Raw genomic sequence first — 15,074 nt, 5'->3', positions numbered from 1 at the left:
TCCGTGATGCTTTGACCAGCTATTGAGTCCAGGTTACTACTCCTCACTAACCGCTGGGCCGGGTGAATATACAGATCGTCAACACACACACCCCCTCCTTACGTCACGCGGTGACGTTTACAGAGCTGCAGACCGGGTTTTGCATAGAGGCGGAAGCAAGAGAAGTCGGCAGACACGCTGCCATCGGATATCGCTCCGTGCATACACAGGATTTCTCCCTTCAGTGCTCAAGGTACACCTCTTATATTGGCTCACATATGTACTGTTTGGGGGTGTGTTTATCGACCTAAGTCCCGGTGCCTGGCTTGGCAATTTCTACTTACACACGGTTATAAGTGTAACCACTTCTCCTTTGCCTTTGCTACTTTATGGGTATTAACTGGTGATACCCGGGATTTCACTTTAAGCCATATGTGTGATAAATGCCAGCGGTTATATCCTTCAATCTGTTTGATGGGACATTTTTATACTGAGATACAAATTTGAGGAGTTTTCAATTTCTACCTTGTTCCATATAACATAGAACATGGAAGGCACCACTCAGCCACAGTTTTATTCCCTCATGTCAGCCTCAGCAAGGGTTCATACAGAGACTGAATGTGCTAAGATTTTTTCTGACGATCAAGGGACTTTATCCTTATCTACACTGTTTGAATCCCTGGAAAATCTTCTATTTAAGGAAATTAAAGCACAATGGGACATTTGGACATTCCAATCCTATATAAAAGCTAAAATGATCCCAAGGGGTCTGCGTATTTTAAAGTTTCCTACTTTTGAAGTTGATATAAATGATAAAGATTTTGTGAATGCATGGAATAATGTACTATCAGATTGTTCATTACAACTTATGCAATTATTAATCCAAATTAGAACACAACATCTTAATGACACCAAAAGTGAGATTGATATATTACAACTTGAACTTAACAAACGTAGTACAGATCCTGACTTTTCTAGATTTGATGCTATTCTACAAACATCTCTAGCTAAGGGTAAACAAGTGATAATGGAAAACAAACATGTTAAATTCATTAGAGATAAAACAGACTACTCTAAAGATTCGGTCTACCTGTGGAATAAGAAACAACGTAGGGAATATAGACGCAATACACCTAAATCTAATAAACAGAAAAATAAACGCAGAAATCACAATAGACACAACAAATCTGTAACCTTTACAGATAGTGATACAGACAGATCTGACAAATCCTCTGATGAAAATCTCTCTGCAAGTGAGGAAGAGGTAGATACATTGACACGAACTAACACAATAACTAATCAACAGCCAAGTATATTAAAAACAGCTCCTCCACTCACATCTCTTACAAATGGTACCGCACAGGGCACAAACCCTATAGACAAAAAACAAATGGGTGCATCCAACACTAAATATCTTGCGACCAATACAAATATTCATTCATATACTCCTTACACACATATGAGTACTAACAATAGTATGTGCGACCAATCAACCTTGGAACAGGTTTTTCCCTTAGGACAGATGCCACAGGGGATAGGGGTTCCACGGCACTCCAATCTACAAAACCAAGACAGGTATCCAGTGAGAGGAAACCGCACTCAAACGAAATACAAGTAGATTCAGTTATCAATCTATCTTCCCTTCAGCTTAACAAAGATCAGCTAGAATTGCTTAGCCTAGGACTAGGTTTTGCCCCTACAGCTAAATTTGACTTATTCCAGACAATGATAGATGTTAATCGTCTCATTAGAAATATCACCCTAAAAAAGCATTTTACATCCAACACCTCTGAATGCATATCCTATAACGATAGCACAGTCTCTAACTCACACATTACGGAGTCCTTTACTGAGGCCTGTGATGTCCTAAATTTACAACACTTATACTCTGAATCTTCTTCCAGTCAGGGAACTATCAACAATGCTGCCACCTTTAAGGACAAGTCTAAATTCTATCCCATCCAGTCCAGAGGACAAATTATAGAGACATTTCACTCCCGGGTAGAACGAGATCTACAAACTCTTAATGATCATTCTACAGGTTACACCCAAAATTTGCCCATCAGACTAAAAAAGGCTATGAGTACATTACAAAATAACACAAATATTGTCATACGCCCGGCTGATAAAGGTGGCAGTATTGTTGTCCTAAATAGATCTGATTATGTGGCAGAAGCCCATCGCCAATTGGACAATCCACAAGAGTACACTCCCCTTACGACAAATCCCACAGCTAGATTTAAAAAGGATCTTCTTGGGATTTTGGATGACGGTGTTGAACATGGGTTTCTAAATGAACAAACTGCTTCATTTTTATATGTACAACATCCAAAGACACCCATGTTCCACCTTTTTCCAAAAGTCCATAAATCCTTAATTAATGTTAAGGGTCGCCCCATTGTTAGTGGGGTTGATTCCCTACTAGAAAGACTTTCATCCTGGCTTGACAGTATTCTGCAGCCTTTGGTGAACACCTTACCATCCTTTACCAAGGATATAAAACATATTATTAACCTATTGGCTAAACATAAGTGGAATGACAACTATATATGGGTTACAATAGATGCAGTCTCCTTGTACTCTTCCATACCCCACACAGAAGGCATCATGGCTATAAAATTCTTTCTAGCAAACTATACAGATTACACTGAGAACTTCCAAAGCTTTATCATTCGTGTATTAGAATTTTTACTCACTCACAATTTCTTTTGTTTTGAGACAAACTTCTATCTTCAGAAAAGGGGTACAGCAATGGGGGCAAAATTTGCCCCCTCATATGCTAATCTCTACTTAGGCTTCTGGGAGATTAACTGCATCTATGGAGACACTAATCCCTACAGGTCTTCTATATATTTCTACAAGAGATATATAGATGACCTGTTATGTATTTGGTCTGGTTCTTCAGAAGATGTGCCCAAATTTGTATCTTGGCTGAATCAGAATGAGTTGAACCTCAGTTTCACCTTCATCTCTGATCCAGTCAATATAGACTATCTTGACCTCACACTTACTGGTAATTGTAACGGCACTATTTCTACCAAGGTCTTCCGTAAACCAATATCAGGTAACACACTTCTACATGCCACTTCTTGTCATCCTACCAACACCGCTTATGCTGTGGCGAAAGGCCAATTTATGCGCATCAAAAGGAATTGTAGTAGGGAGGAAGATTTTGAACATGAAGCTAGCCTATTGGAAAATAGACTAAGATCGAGGAAATATTCTAAACGACACATTAAACAGGCAAGACAACAGGTTAACCTCATTCCAAGAGAGTCAATGCTACTTGATAAATGCAAGAATACTAAAAGCAATTTTCAGGGTATTCACTTTGTTACAGAGTACAGTGCTCAATACCCCGAGGTTTGCAATATTATCAAGAGGCATTTTCCTCTTCTAATTGCAGACGACAAGCTCACAGATGTAGTGAAAAATGGCATTAAATGCTCTTACAAAAAATGTGCCACTTTGGCTTCAATTCTATCACCTACACAACTCAGATCTACCACACAACATACTAGCTCTTGGTTGAGACATCAGGGCATGTATAGATGTGGCCACAAAAAGTGTAAGCCATGTGACTATGCACAAATTACGACAGAGTTCAGATCAACTGTAACAGGGACTGTTTATCCTATAAAATCCTGTTTAAATTGTACCAGCACCAATGTCATATATCTTGTCACCTGCATCCTTTGCAATATTCAATATGTTGGTCTCACGTCTAGGGATGTTAACTCTAGAATAAGGGAACATATCTCCTCCCTAACTAGGGGTACGGCTACGACTCCTTTAGTGCAACATTTTGCCACCAAACACAACTGCTGCCTTAATTCGTTCAGGTGGGCAGCTATTGAAAAAGCCAAGGTCCCTATGAGAGGGGGAGATATAGATAAAGTTCTAGCGAAACGTGAAACCTTTTGGATTTTCCAGTTAAAAACCAGGCTTCCCCAAGGGCTAAACTCCAAATTTGATCTGATCAATTTTTGGGAGTAAATTTAAATATTATTTTTTTATGTCAATATATAGGACAATTTATAATATATATACATAAAAAAAATTTCTATTGTCCTATTCATTTACATTGGCATATTCCTTTAGTCCTATATTCCCTGACAGTCTTCATAGGTGTCTAATTGTAGATACATGTATACACAATTTTCTCTTCTTCTTTATATTCTTAAATTTGATGTTGCTCATGAACACATGTTTTGAATGCTTGTATTGCATGTATTATATGTTATATATAGTGTAGCTACAGCTGCATAATCTATCACATAGGGAGTCAATTGTGGTTTCTCCATATTCATGTAGCATAGTTATAAATCCTATATACCTTATATATTCACATATATAGCATCAAATTTGTGTACACTATATTTCTGCTTTCCTTTTATATACATCAGCCTAATTTGTATATGGGTGTATATGAAAGTATCCTCATGTACTTTTATATATGTGCTATATGTATATACATCTGTCCCCACTATTTTCCCTCTATCCGTTTCAGCTTTGTTTCTTTTCTCCTTTTCTATTTTCTTTCTCCTTGGGTTTCTTTTTTCTTTTTCTTTTCTTTTCTTCTCTTCTCTTTATTCTCATTTATTCTTCTTTTCTCCTCTTTTTGCCTTAGCGACAGTGCGAGTTTAAGCTTATAATGTGGACATATCAGCTTACTGTTTACATGTTCTCATCAGTTATCATATCATTATGTTATATTGACTTTTGCCTCGTATATTGTGGTTATATACAACCTCTAAGGTGAGCATTCTAAGTATCCTTAGTCCACAACGAGTCTACATTACCTATATCGCTGCTAGTCTGTCCCTTTAATTCATGTGCTGTCTTTCCAGTCTCTTTCTTCTTTCCTATTCCTTATTTCTTTCACTATCTTTCTCTTTATACTTTCACTTCTCGTATTTCTCTTTTCACATCAAACACCCCTTGCTCTAATATATTATGACATGTATAGGGTTAACTTCTATGTGCATGCTAGGTGTGTTGAAATGGGCGTACATTTTTTAATCCTTACAAGTGTTTTAGCCAATTGAATCACTTCTCACCCTTTTTAAAGATTACACAGGTATAGCACCTTAGGCTATGATTACGGCATTTAGCCGAAACATGTAAGCCACTGGTGCTACGCTCATCTCTCCACTCTTTTTCTGGCTGATTTTGTGTCCGTGTGAGCTGCGACTCACTTGAACTTCACTTTTAAAGAATCGAATAAAGAATTTGTTTTATTTTAACCTGGGACTCCATCCTTTGTTCCGTGATGCTTTGACCAGCTATTGAGTCCAGGTTACTACTCCTCACTAACCGCTGGGCCGGGTGAATATACAGATCGTCAACACACACACCCCCTCCTTACGTCACGCGGTGACGTTTACAGAGCTGCAGACCGGGTTTTGCATAGAGGCGGAAGCAAGAGAAGTCGGCAGACACGCTGCCATCGGATATCGCTCCGTGCATACACAGGATTTCTCCCTTCAGTGCTCAAGGTACACCTCTTATATTGGCTCACATATGTACTGTTTGGGGGTGTGTTTATCGACCTAAGTCCCGGTGCCTGGCTTGGCAATTTCTACTTACACACGGTTATAAGTGTAACCACTTCTCCTTTGCCTTTGAAAAAAAAAAAGTGCCAGAAGAGCAAAAAATGACAGCCGCCTCATAGATAAAAACACTGACGGGAGCTGTGGACTCTTCCCTTCAGAAGAAAATAAAAGTATCAGGTAAACATCATTTATGTTTTTCTTCTTAAAAGGGAAGAGTCCACAGCTGCATTCATTACTTTTGGGAAAACAATACCCAAGCTAGATGACACTGAATGCAAACAACGGGTGGGTACAAAATGCGACTCCTTTGAAAGGAACCACAGTCTGATTATTCGACACCCTAAAAAATATAGACGACATGGGTGAAAAACCCAAAGCCCCATTTACTGCACATTAGTTACACCACTGGCAAAGCCGAACTAAACCACTCAGTTCCAGAGTCCGTCAAGCCCAAACAACCTCCAAGGAGTCAGCCCCACGGATCACGACTCCCATGAAGGTACCCGGCCAAGACAAGGACCGCTATCTGCCCCCAGAAAGGAGAACAGATTCTCATGAAAAATCCAAAGGATCATTCCACTCTGCAGAACATAGAACAACCCATGGTTGTCGTACAATAGCAACGCCCAGGGAGACTAATTTCCTAGAAACACAAGGACCAAAGAAAAAGAGATCCATACACAGGGAAACATGTCCCAAAAAGGACTCAAGGAGCACCCTCATATCCCTGACCCTGTACCATACCCAAAGGTACTCCAGGAAAACCATGAGTTCCCTGTTGCCTCATATTAGATCTAGATCTGCAAGATAGACAGCAGAAATAGGTTAACTATCCTAGCAGCTAGTAAAGAGTTTTCCAAAAAGAACACCAACCATCTGCACAGAAACTCCCAATGACCAGCTTCTAGGTAGAAAGCTGACTCAACGTTGCTAAACCCAAACACCGAAAGGCGTTTCAAAACTTGCTAACACCCAGTCAAGTTCAATAGCTGTAGCTGGATTCAACTGCAAACCTTCCAAGGGCTCACAGCCCTCCAATTATTGGGCTGCAAGGAGCATCCCGTCCCAGCACCGAACCCCAGTGGAAAACAGGAGGACATTCAAGACCTCCCACAAAGGAGAGAACCGACTCTAAAGAAAACGGTCAACCCTGCATAGAGTAACCGACCCCCAATCTTCCCTCTAGAATAATGGTCCCAGCCCAAAGGTTAGTCAAGACCAAAGACAAGAGTCCCAGACTTCTGGAAGAGAAAGGAAGGGTCAGCATAAGAACAAAGAACCCAGGTTAGATTGCTGACCGTAACTACAAACGGTATGCTACCATGAGTCAGGATAGACATTTGTGCTCGGGTACGAAACCCCCTACACAGCTGTCTTCTCTAAAAACAAGAAACACTTCCCGAGGGAAAGAAGGCCCTCAGACCCTCTGCATCCATATATTAGAATCCAACATATAGCAGGATCCCCATAGGGATCAAACTCTCAGCTACCCACGGCAGGAACGGAGGAACCAGTCACTTCATCGCAACTCCCCTTCCAGAATTCTGGAATGCAAGAAGGGAAAAGACCCTTAGAAGGCAAGACACCAAGGACCCACAGGTCGCTACAAATACTAAAGTAACTCCGAAGCTGGAGAACCCTACCCCTGCTCTAAAAGAGAAGGGAATAAACAATAGAAAACCACGCTACTATAGAGGCGAGACCCCTCGACCATATTGCCAACCCAGGTGAAGATACCTGGAGTCTGCAGGAACAGCGTAAATGTGCCAGAAGACCAGTAGGGAACCATCAGAAGGTCCTAAAGCCCAAGGCACAAAACGATAGGCATCTCTCACAGAGCCCCAGCTTCTATGGAGAGAGGCCCGCGGGGCCACAAACATCTAGTGTGAGATCAAACCGTCCACACCCATCCAAGGAGAGACATGGACTTAGGTCAGGGTCCTCAAAAAAGGAATCGATCAAAGATACAACTTCCAGAGGAACCCTAAGCTGCTTCCTACAAGGAGGAACGCACGTCTAAAGTCTGTAGACCCAAGAGTCACAAAGGACTTCCTTAATGGTCTAAGATTCAGCACAAATCTCGTAGGCATGCGTTAATACGTGCTACACACACAGGCAAGGTAGCAACGGACACCCGAAGGCGAATGAGAACCCTGTACCCTGCTCGCCATCCCAGAGAATCGAACTTAAGACACCGCCCATGAAGCCCCTAAAGGAGCATTGAGGATAAATGGTCAACTAACGGCCCTCCATAACCGACCTCGCCTCTTCACTGACAAGCCCCAAGGCTAGAGTTGCAACGAGGACGGAAAGGCACCCTAACGTCGAGACCATGGTCAGACCAAGGGTAATGGAAGAGACAACAGCCAGAGATCCTTGAAGGATCTATCTTCCAAAATCTTCTTTAAGCAGGCAAAAGCTAGAGCTTCGCAGCTCCCCACAGAAGGCAGGGAACCCCTGCACACCAACTCTTAGAGTAACACAACTCTGAGCAGAGAGAGAACATGCCCGCGCATCCATACCATATGATCCACCCAAGGCGGGAAGGAAGGAAACTCCGCCACCGCAATAAAATGCTTAATAGGCTACAGAGTCTGCGTCCAGAAGAACCTTGAGCGAAAATGCAAATCTTTAATCACTCTGCACACCAGACCACATAGGTCACATACATCTCCCAACTCCAAAGAATGGAATAACGGTTCTGAGTCCCCGGGGACCTGAAGAACCATGATGATGTCTGCAAAAACAGATCCGTATCCCTGACAAAATGCCCGAACAACCAACCTAGATTGGCACTCCTAACCCTCCGTTCGGAGGGGTTGTATTTAAACAGGCCTCATACTTCGGTAGGATCCGAGCCCGGAGTCCATAGAATAGGCCATGAGACATGCAGAATCCAGCAGGATTAATTCAGCACCACAAGGGTGACATGAACTCTGATAACAGCCGAAAAAGTATCCGATCAGTACCTGCCTGGTATAAGGACACTCTAGAACTGCCAAGAAAATTTGCCCCGAAAGATCGATAAATTAACTAGAAAAACATAATTCTATTATTCAAGTTCCAAGGAAGTGCCCACGCAACCTAAATCGCAAGTATCGGTTCCAGAAAATCTTACAGGCATGAGCTTAAGAAAAAACAATTTAAACATCTATCCAGATCAAAAAAATAAAATGAAGGCAGAACCCATCGGGTGAACGCACAAGGTGAATGAGGACGACAACGGGAACAGACGATTAAAAGCCTTATTCACCCAAGCTCAGAAATGGAACTGAAAAACATAAAGAAAAAGAAGAACAGCGACATTAAGGAGATTGGCTTCATCCCCAAACGTCATATCCATTTTGCCATCCAGCTTCTAAGGCCTCGGATCCCTCGGCCTGCTTGGACTGGGATCCTCCAACATTGCCAAAATATGAAGGCAAGCCAGCCTATAACGGAAGGCAAAATCATCCCTTGCCGGATAACTGAAGACCCTGGCCCCGAGATAGGGGCCCCTGAAGCCTCAGGGGCCAATGCTTTCCCAGAAGGCCAAACTGAATCCCACGCTCGACGGGCCCTGGTTAATGGGACACGGACAGTATCTTAGAAATACTTCATTTGGGAGCTATAAATGATTCAGCGCCATAGAAATGGCCATGTGGAACTGTGCAGTAACCTCTGGAGGAAACAAGCCACCCTCCGGAGAAGGAGTAAAGGCCATAGGGACACCTGCTTGCGTAGCCGGAAAATGTACTGTGGCACTCGCTTCACGGGTCATGGAAACCTCGGAGGCGGAGGGCTCAACGCGCTCTAAGCTCCCTGCTTCGGGAGAAGAGAGAACGACAATCGGAACATAACTGATGGTCATTGATTACCCGGGCCATTTCATATTCATCACAAGACGCATCCTCCGTATCGGAGGCATCCGTGTTGTGCATATCAGAATCTTGGGATTACAAAAATGACAAAAAAACTAACTGGCACCCTTTAACACCCCCAATGGCTGGGGCAATCGCCGCCTCCTGTGAACAGTTATGTTCCGTAAAGGCCGTGAGCCTAAATATAGCTACACATTTGCAGATAGAACCATATAACAAACATGATTAAAAGTCCCCCCTGTTCAATAAACCCCCTCAGGAGATATTAACTCATGATTCCTTACTAAGATAAAAGGAGTCCCACTGGGACCCTACCTTGTTTCGTTAACATTACATTCACATATCGAAATTAAATGAAACGATCTTACCGGAATCTACGCCCTGGGACAGGAACACGGCCCTTCTAGTGTGACAGATAGTAGCCTCGCTTCTGACATGGACTTGAGTGAAGAAAGGTAGGCAGCGAAACTAGTCAATGCTGATTACCAAGGAGTTGTTAATGAGTCAGGATGGGTTCGCAGGAAAACTCTCCCTGCATCTCCGGACTCTAACTTTCATCCATGCTCTCACTGAGAGGCTGACAGGATTACTTAAAACTCCAGTCCCATTGCGAAGAGTACTACCCTCCATGAGAGACTCCATCTCCTTCTCAAACTTCTGACACTTCTCTGCCTACCTCCTGTGACGAAAGGCAAAGAATGACTGGGGGATGAGGGAAGTGGGGGAGGTATTTAAGCCTTTGGCTGGGGTGTCTTTGCCTCCTCCTGGTGGCCAGGTTCTGTATTTCCCAAAAGTGATGAACGCAGCTGTGGACTCTTCCTTTTTTAAGAAGAAAATTTTAAACATGTAAAATAAAGGCAAAAGGTTGAAAGTACCTGGAAGTGCATGTCTGACTGATGCTTCAATATACATTTTCACAGACTGATTGAAACAACTCCCACAGTTCTGTTTGTGGATAGGGGTAAGTCTGAAAGAAAAATATGTTTATTTAGTAATGGAAGCCTATTTTAAAAATAAATAAATGTTTTTTTTATTTCTTTTCACATAAGGACTGCCTCAGATTCTGCCATAGGTACCTTTAAAATGGTCAAGGCAGTAAATTACATATAGCATAAAAAAAAAAATCTCTTTATTATAGAGGGTCTTTTAATTATGTCTGTCCTCTATTAATACTGAAGTTGAAGCCGCCCACTTGGTTATTGCTGTTATGGGCATTATTTGCGGTAAGCATTATTTATTACTTTCTTTTTTCAAGTGAGTCACCACTATGGATATGGGCTTCTAGACGCTGGGCGACTTGTTGATTTGGCCCAGAAGTGGGAAACAACACGTCCACAGAGAAGGTGCCTGATAAAGGTTGTAAACGAACCCCAGTAAGTCGGTTAATTACTCAGATTCCTTATCTTCTGATGCAACTCTCAAAGTAGTATCTTGTGTTTAAAGGGACAGTCTACACCAGAATTTGTATTGTTTTAAAAGATAGATAATCCCTTTATTACCCATTCCCCAGTTTTGCATAACCAACACAGTTATATTAATATACTTTTAACCTCTGTGATTATCTTGTATCTAAGCCTCTGCAAACTGCCCCTTTATTTCAGTTCTTTTGACAGACTTGCAGTTTAGCCAATCAGTGCCTGCTCCCAGATAACTTCATGTGCACGAGCACAGTGTTATCTATATGAAACACGGGAACTAACACCCTCTAGTGGTGAAAAACTGTTAAAATGCATTCTGAAAAGAGGTGGCCTTCAAGGTCTAAGAAATTAGCATATGAACCTCCTAGGTTAAGCTTTCAACTAAGAATACCAAGAGAACAAAGCAAAATTGGTGATAAAAGTAAATTGGAAAATTGTTTAAAATTACATGCTCTATCTGAATCATGAAAGTTTATTTTGGCCTAGACCGTCCCTTTAAATTACTATCTTTACAGTGGACTACATAATGTACATACATGTGTATATGCGTTAAGCTTATGTGCTCTGCTATTCCTTTCTCACGTCTTTAAAGCTTTCTTCTCTGTTCAGTTTATAATGTGCTCCTTTCAGGAAATTGTTCTCCCGCCTCCTAGTACGTCAAAATGTTACTGCTTGTGCATCCTCCTCCCAGCATATCCTCTCTCTAGAGCACATTGAGGTCCAACTGTCTATCGATTACAGTCGTAGAGGTGACTTGGAGATTGCACTCACCAGTCCAATGGGAACTCGCTCTGTGCTTGTGGCATTGAGGTTAGGAACAAAGCAAGAACATATAAATCGGCATAGTTCTAAGAGATCCTAACATCTGACTTTTCTTTCCAGACCATATGATACAAGCAGGATGGGTTACAAAAACTGGACCTTTATGAGCACACACAGCTGGGATGAGAATCCACAAGGCACCTGGACCCTTGAACTGACAAACAAAGGAAACTTTAAAAACAATGGTGAGCATTTAAGAGCAGTATACATAGCCTTCACAATAATAGGGGAGCTTTACTTTTTGAAGAGGCCACAGCTCTATACACATTAATCAGTTCCAGCTGCTACTGAGCATGTGCAAGAATTCACAGAATATATACGTATATGCATTTGTGATTGGCTTATGGCTGTCACATGGTACAGGAGGAATGGAAATCTACATAACTTTGAAATTTGTCAGAAAAAAAATCTACTACTCATTTGGAGTTCAGACTAAGTGCTGTTGCATTGTCTTGTTGTCCTGTATTTACTGGTCATTTAAAGACCGGGAATTTCAGAGAAAAACTTGCCCAAAAGACAGGATCATTTTTAGCATTTTTGCGATCACTCCATTTAAATAGAAAAGAAAATAGGGTTTTTTTGTTTTGTTTTTATTAATTTACCTATCAAAGCTATCTCTCTTTCTCTTTTTCTCTTTCTTTCTCTTTCTTTTTCTCTTTTTCTTTCTTTCTCTTTCTTTCTCTTTCTTTCTCTTTTTCTTTCTCTCTCTCTTTCTTTCTCTCTTTCTCTTTTTCTTTCTTTCTTTCTCTCTCTCTTTTTCTTTCTTTCTTTCTCTCTCTCTCTCTTTTTCTTTCTTTCTTTCTCTCTCTTTTTCTTTCTTTCTTTCTCTTTTTCTTTCTCTCTCTCTTTTTCTTTCTCTCTTTCTCTCTCTCTTTCTCTATATATATATATATTCGTAGACAACCCAAGGTTTTGATCTAGGCCCATTTTGGTATATATTTCATGTCACTATTTCGCCTCCAAATCTGATCATAAAAAAAAATCATTAACTTTTTCACAAACTTTGGGTTTCTCACTGAAATTATTAACCTACCGCTTGTGCAGTCATAACACAGTTGGGTGTAAAAGCTTTTCTGGGATCCACTTTGTTCAGAAATAGCAGACATGCATGGCTTTGTCATTGTTTTTTGGTAATTAGAAAGCCGCTAATTTCAGCTGCGCACCACACTTCTGAAATTCCTGGCAGTGAAGGGGTTAATAGGTAGTTTGTAAGGTTAATTTCTTTCGTAAGATGAGGACAGTCTATAGGTGTTCATAATGTGGGATATATTTCCTGCCACTTTGAGGAGTTCAAGAACCTTCACAAGAGCTTTAATCTCTCCCACCTCTTCTTCTTCCCACTCAGTTTGTGAGGTTGAGAGAAGTGCCCTGCAAGCAAGATTGTATTATTTTCTATCTAGTTATTTATTGGGAGCTCAAAACCTGACTTGAGACCCAGTACCCCTCTTCCATCTTCACTCAGGGAAGACTTAAGGAAAATTTCTCCAAGATTCCGAGTGAAGCGGGGGTAATGGAATACCTTAATTATGGCAAATCGTCTGTAAATATTTCAGCCGTCGCGGGGTTGCTGGTATATCCACAAGTATCTTCTCCAAGATTCAGAGTGAAGCGGGGGTAATGGAATACCTTAATTATGGCAAATCGTGGGTAAATCTTTCAGCCGTCGCGGGGTTGCTGGTATATACACAAGTATCTTCTGCAGTATATTTACTTGCACTGGATGGGCTCGCTACAGGATCAGCATTATGTGAGGGAGAAAGGCCCTCAGCAAGCCGGTAAGATACAGTGGAGAGGTGCTGCAGATAAGTGACTCAGACACTAAACACAGCCCAGGAACTATCCCTAGTACTCTCCTTGTATCGGTACTACATAGCTGGGGGTTCTCAGCCTTTACACATAGCACTTTACCTATGTGTTAAAATTGCTCTTTTTTTAATGCCTTAATTCCCCTTAGCAACCTATGCAGTTAGTGATTGAGCTCATGATGGATGAGGTTAGGGTTGAGGACACGAGTGAGATCAAAGGGGCGGGCTTATTCAATATAATGTGTGTATGGTGTGTTTTAGTGTATTTCTCACAGGCCTTTGGCATCTTTTCTCTCCCTTACTTGATCTGACTGAAAATTTTCTCTGGGTCTCCCATTCTTACAAGCTATCTGGGTCCAGTTTTAACCCTTTATATGTCCAGGAGGTGGGTGAGTACCCTCATAGGAACTGCTGAGGGGGTGGGTAATTTACGTGGGAATATACTGAGGGGAATTTTTTTTGCTGTTTTCTGTTTTTTTATGTATCTGCTGTGTTTTTTTAAATTAATTTTTATATTGTGCAAATACACTGATAATATAAAGTTTTGGAATATATCTTTATTTCCAATCACATGCAGTTTTGCTTATTATTTTGCAGTCATATCTATACCCCCAGTTAATTTGACTGACCCATTAGAAGGGAACATATTACAGCCCAAAAACTTTCTGCAGTTATTTTTTCCTGTTTATTATGCAAAACTATTACATTGGACCAAAATAACCAGTTATGTGCCAATTGTGTCCCACATCACTAATTCGCAAACTGTAATCCTGTCAGTATGACACCTGTCAGATAATTAGTGCCCATGTCTGTTTTTGTGGCCAAGGGGGATTCCACTGACTCTTCTCCAGAGTTTAAATCCAGTCTGATAGATTTTAGCGGCTTTTCCCAGACAAAGTAAGTGTATGCGAAAATCAGGAGATTTACCTCACACTACCTGTAATACACAGGGTCCTATCCCCTATGCTCAGTTACCACCAACCTTACAAAACTCTGACTTGGCTGAGTCTCGTTCTAAGGGTGAAGTCTTCTCTGAGGACCTTGATCCTATGCCAGAGCCCAATTCCACGTTAGATTTAAAGGGGACCATACCCGCTTACTACTTCAGGAAGTTTTGAATACCTTGCAACTATCAGAACCGAATCCAGAGGATTCCAAACCTGTAAATAAGTTGAATCACGTTTTTAAAGCTCTGCCTAACGTGCATAAGGCTTTTGAAGCACCAGACTTTAATTTTGCACCTTTAAACAGGTTAAAAAAAAAAAGTATCCACTTTCACATAAGAATTTAACAGCCTGGGAAGTGGTTTCTAAGGTTGATGGAGCTATTTCCGTCTTAGTTAGACTCACTACAATTCTTATGGAGGATAGTTCTTTGTTTAGGGATCCAATGGATCGCAAAAGTCCTTGCTTAGGAAATTATTCTCCCAACTGGCTCTTCAGCTTAGACCTGCAGTTGCAATCACTTGTGTGGCTTTAATGGCATCCTTCTGGTGTGATTCTCTTTCTTAGATGATTTCTGATCAATCTTCTGAGGATATTACCAACTGCATTAAAGTCCTTAAAATGGCTAATGATTTAATTTGTGATGCAGTCTTTGACATCATCAAAATTGACGTTAAAAATATGTTCATTG

The 15,074-nt window shown here is 41.1% G+C and overlaps 1 protein-coding gene across 1 annotated transcript in view; it reads left to right on the top strand.

Moving 5' to 3' along the window:
* PCSK4 (proprotein convertase subtilisin/kexin type 4) overlaps positions 1–15,074 on the top strand; it is a 277,432-nt gene that overhangs the window by 225,245 nt on the left and 37,113 nt on the right. Inside the window, exons 12-14 of the mRNA XM_053700025.1 lie at positions 10,650–10,767; positions 11,443–11,622; positions 11,695–11,819. Of these exons, the coding sequence (XP_053556000.1) occupies positions 10,650–10,767; positions 11,443–11,622; positions 11,695–11,819 (423 nt within the window). The remainder of the gene's footprint in view (positions 1–10,649; positions 10,768–11,442; positions 11,623–11,694; positions 11,820–15,074) is intronic.

Source organism: Bombina bombina, chromosome 2 (assembly GCF_027579735.1).
Source record: "Bombina bombina isolate aBomBom1 chromosome 2, aBomBom1.pri, whole genome shotgun sequence".
Taxonomy (NCBI): Eukaryota; Metazoa; Chordata; class Amphibia; order Anura; family Bombinatoridae; genus Bombina; species Bombina bombina.
Note: the sequence above shows the minus strand (reverse complement) of the source record. Positions and strands in the feature narration are given on the sequence as shown.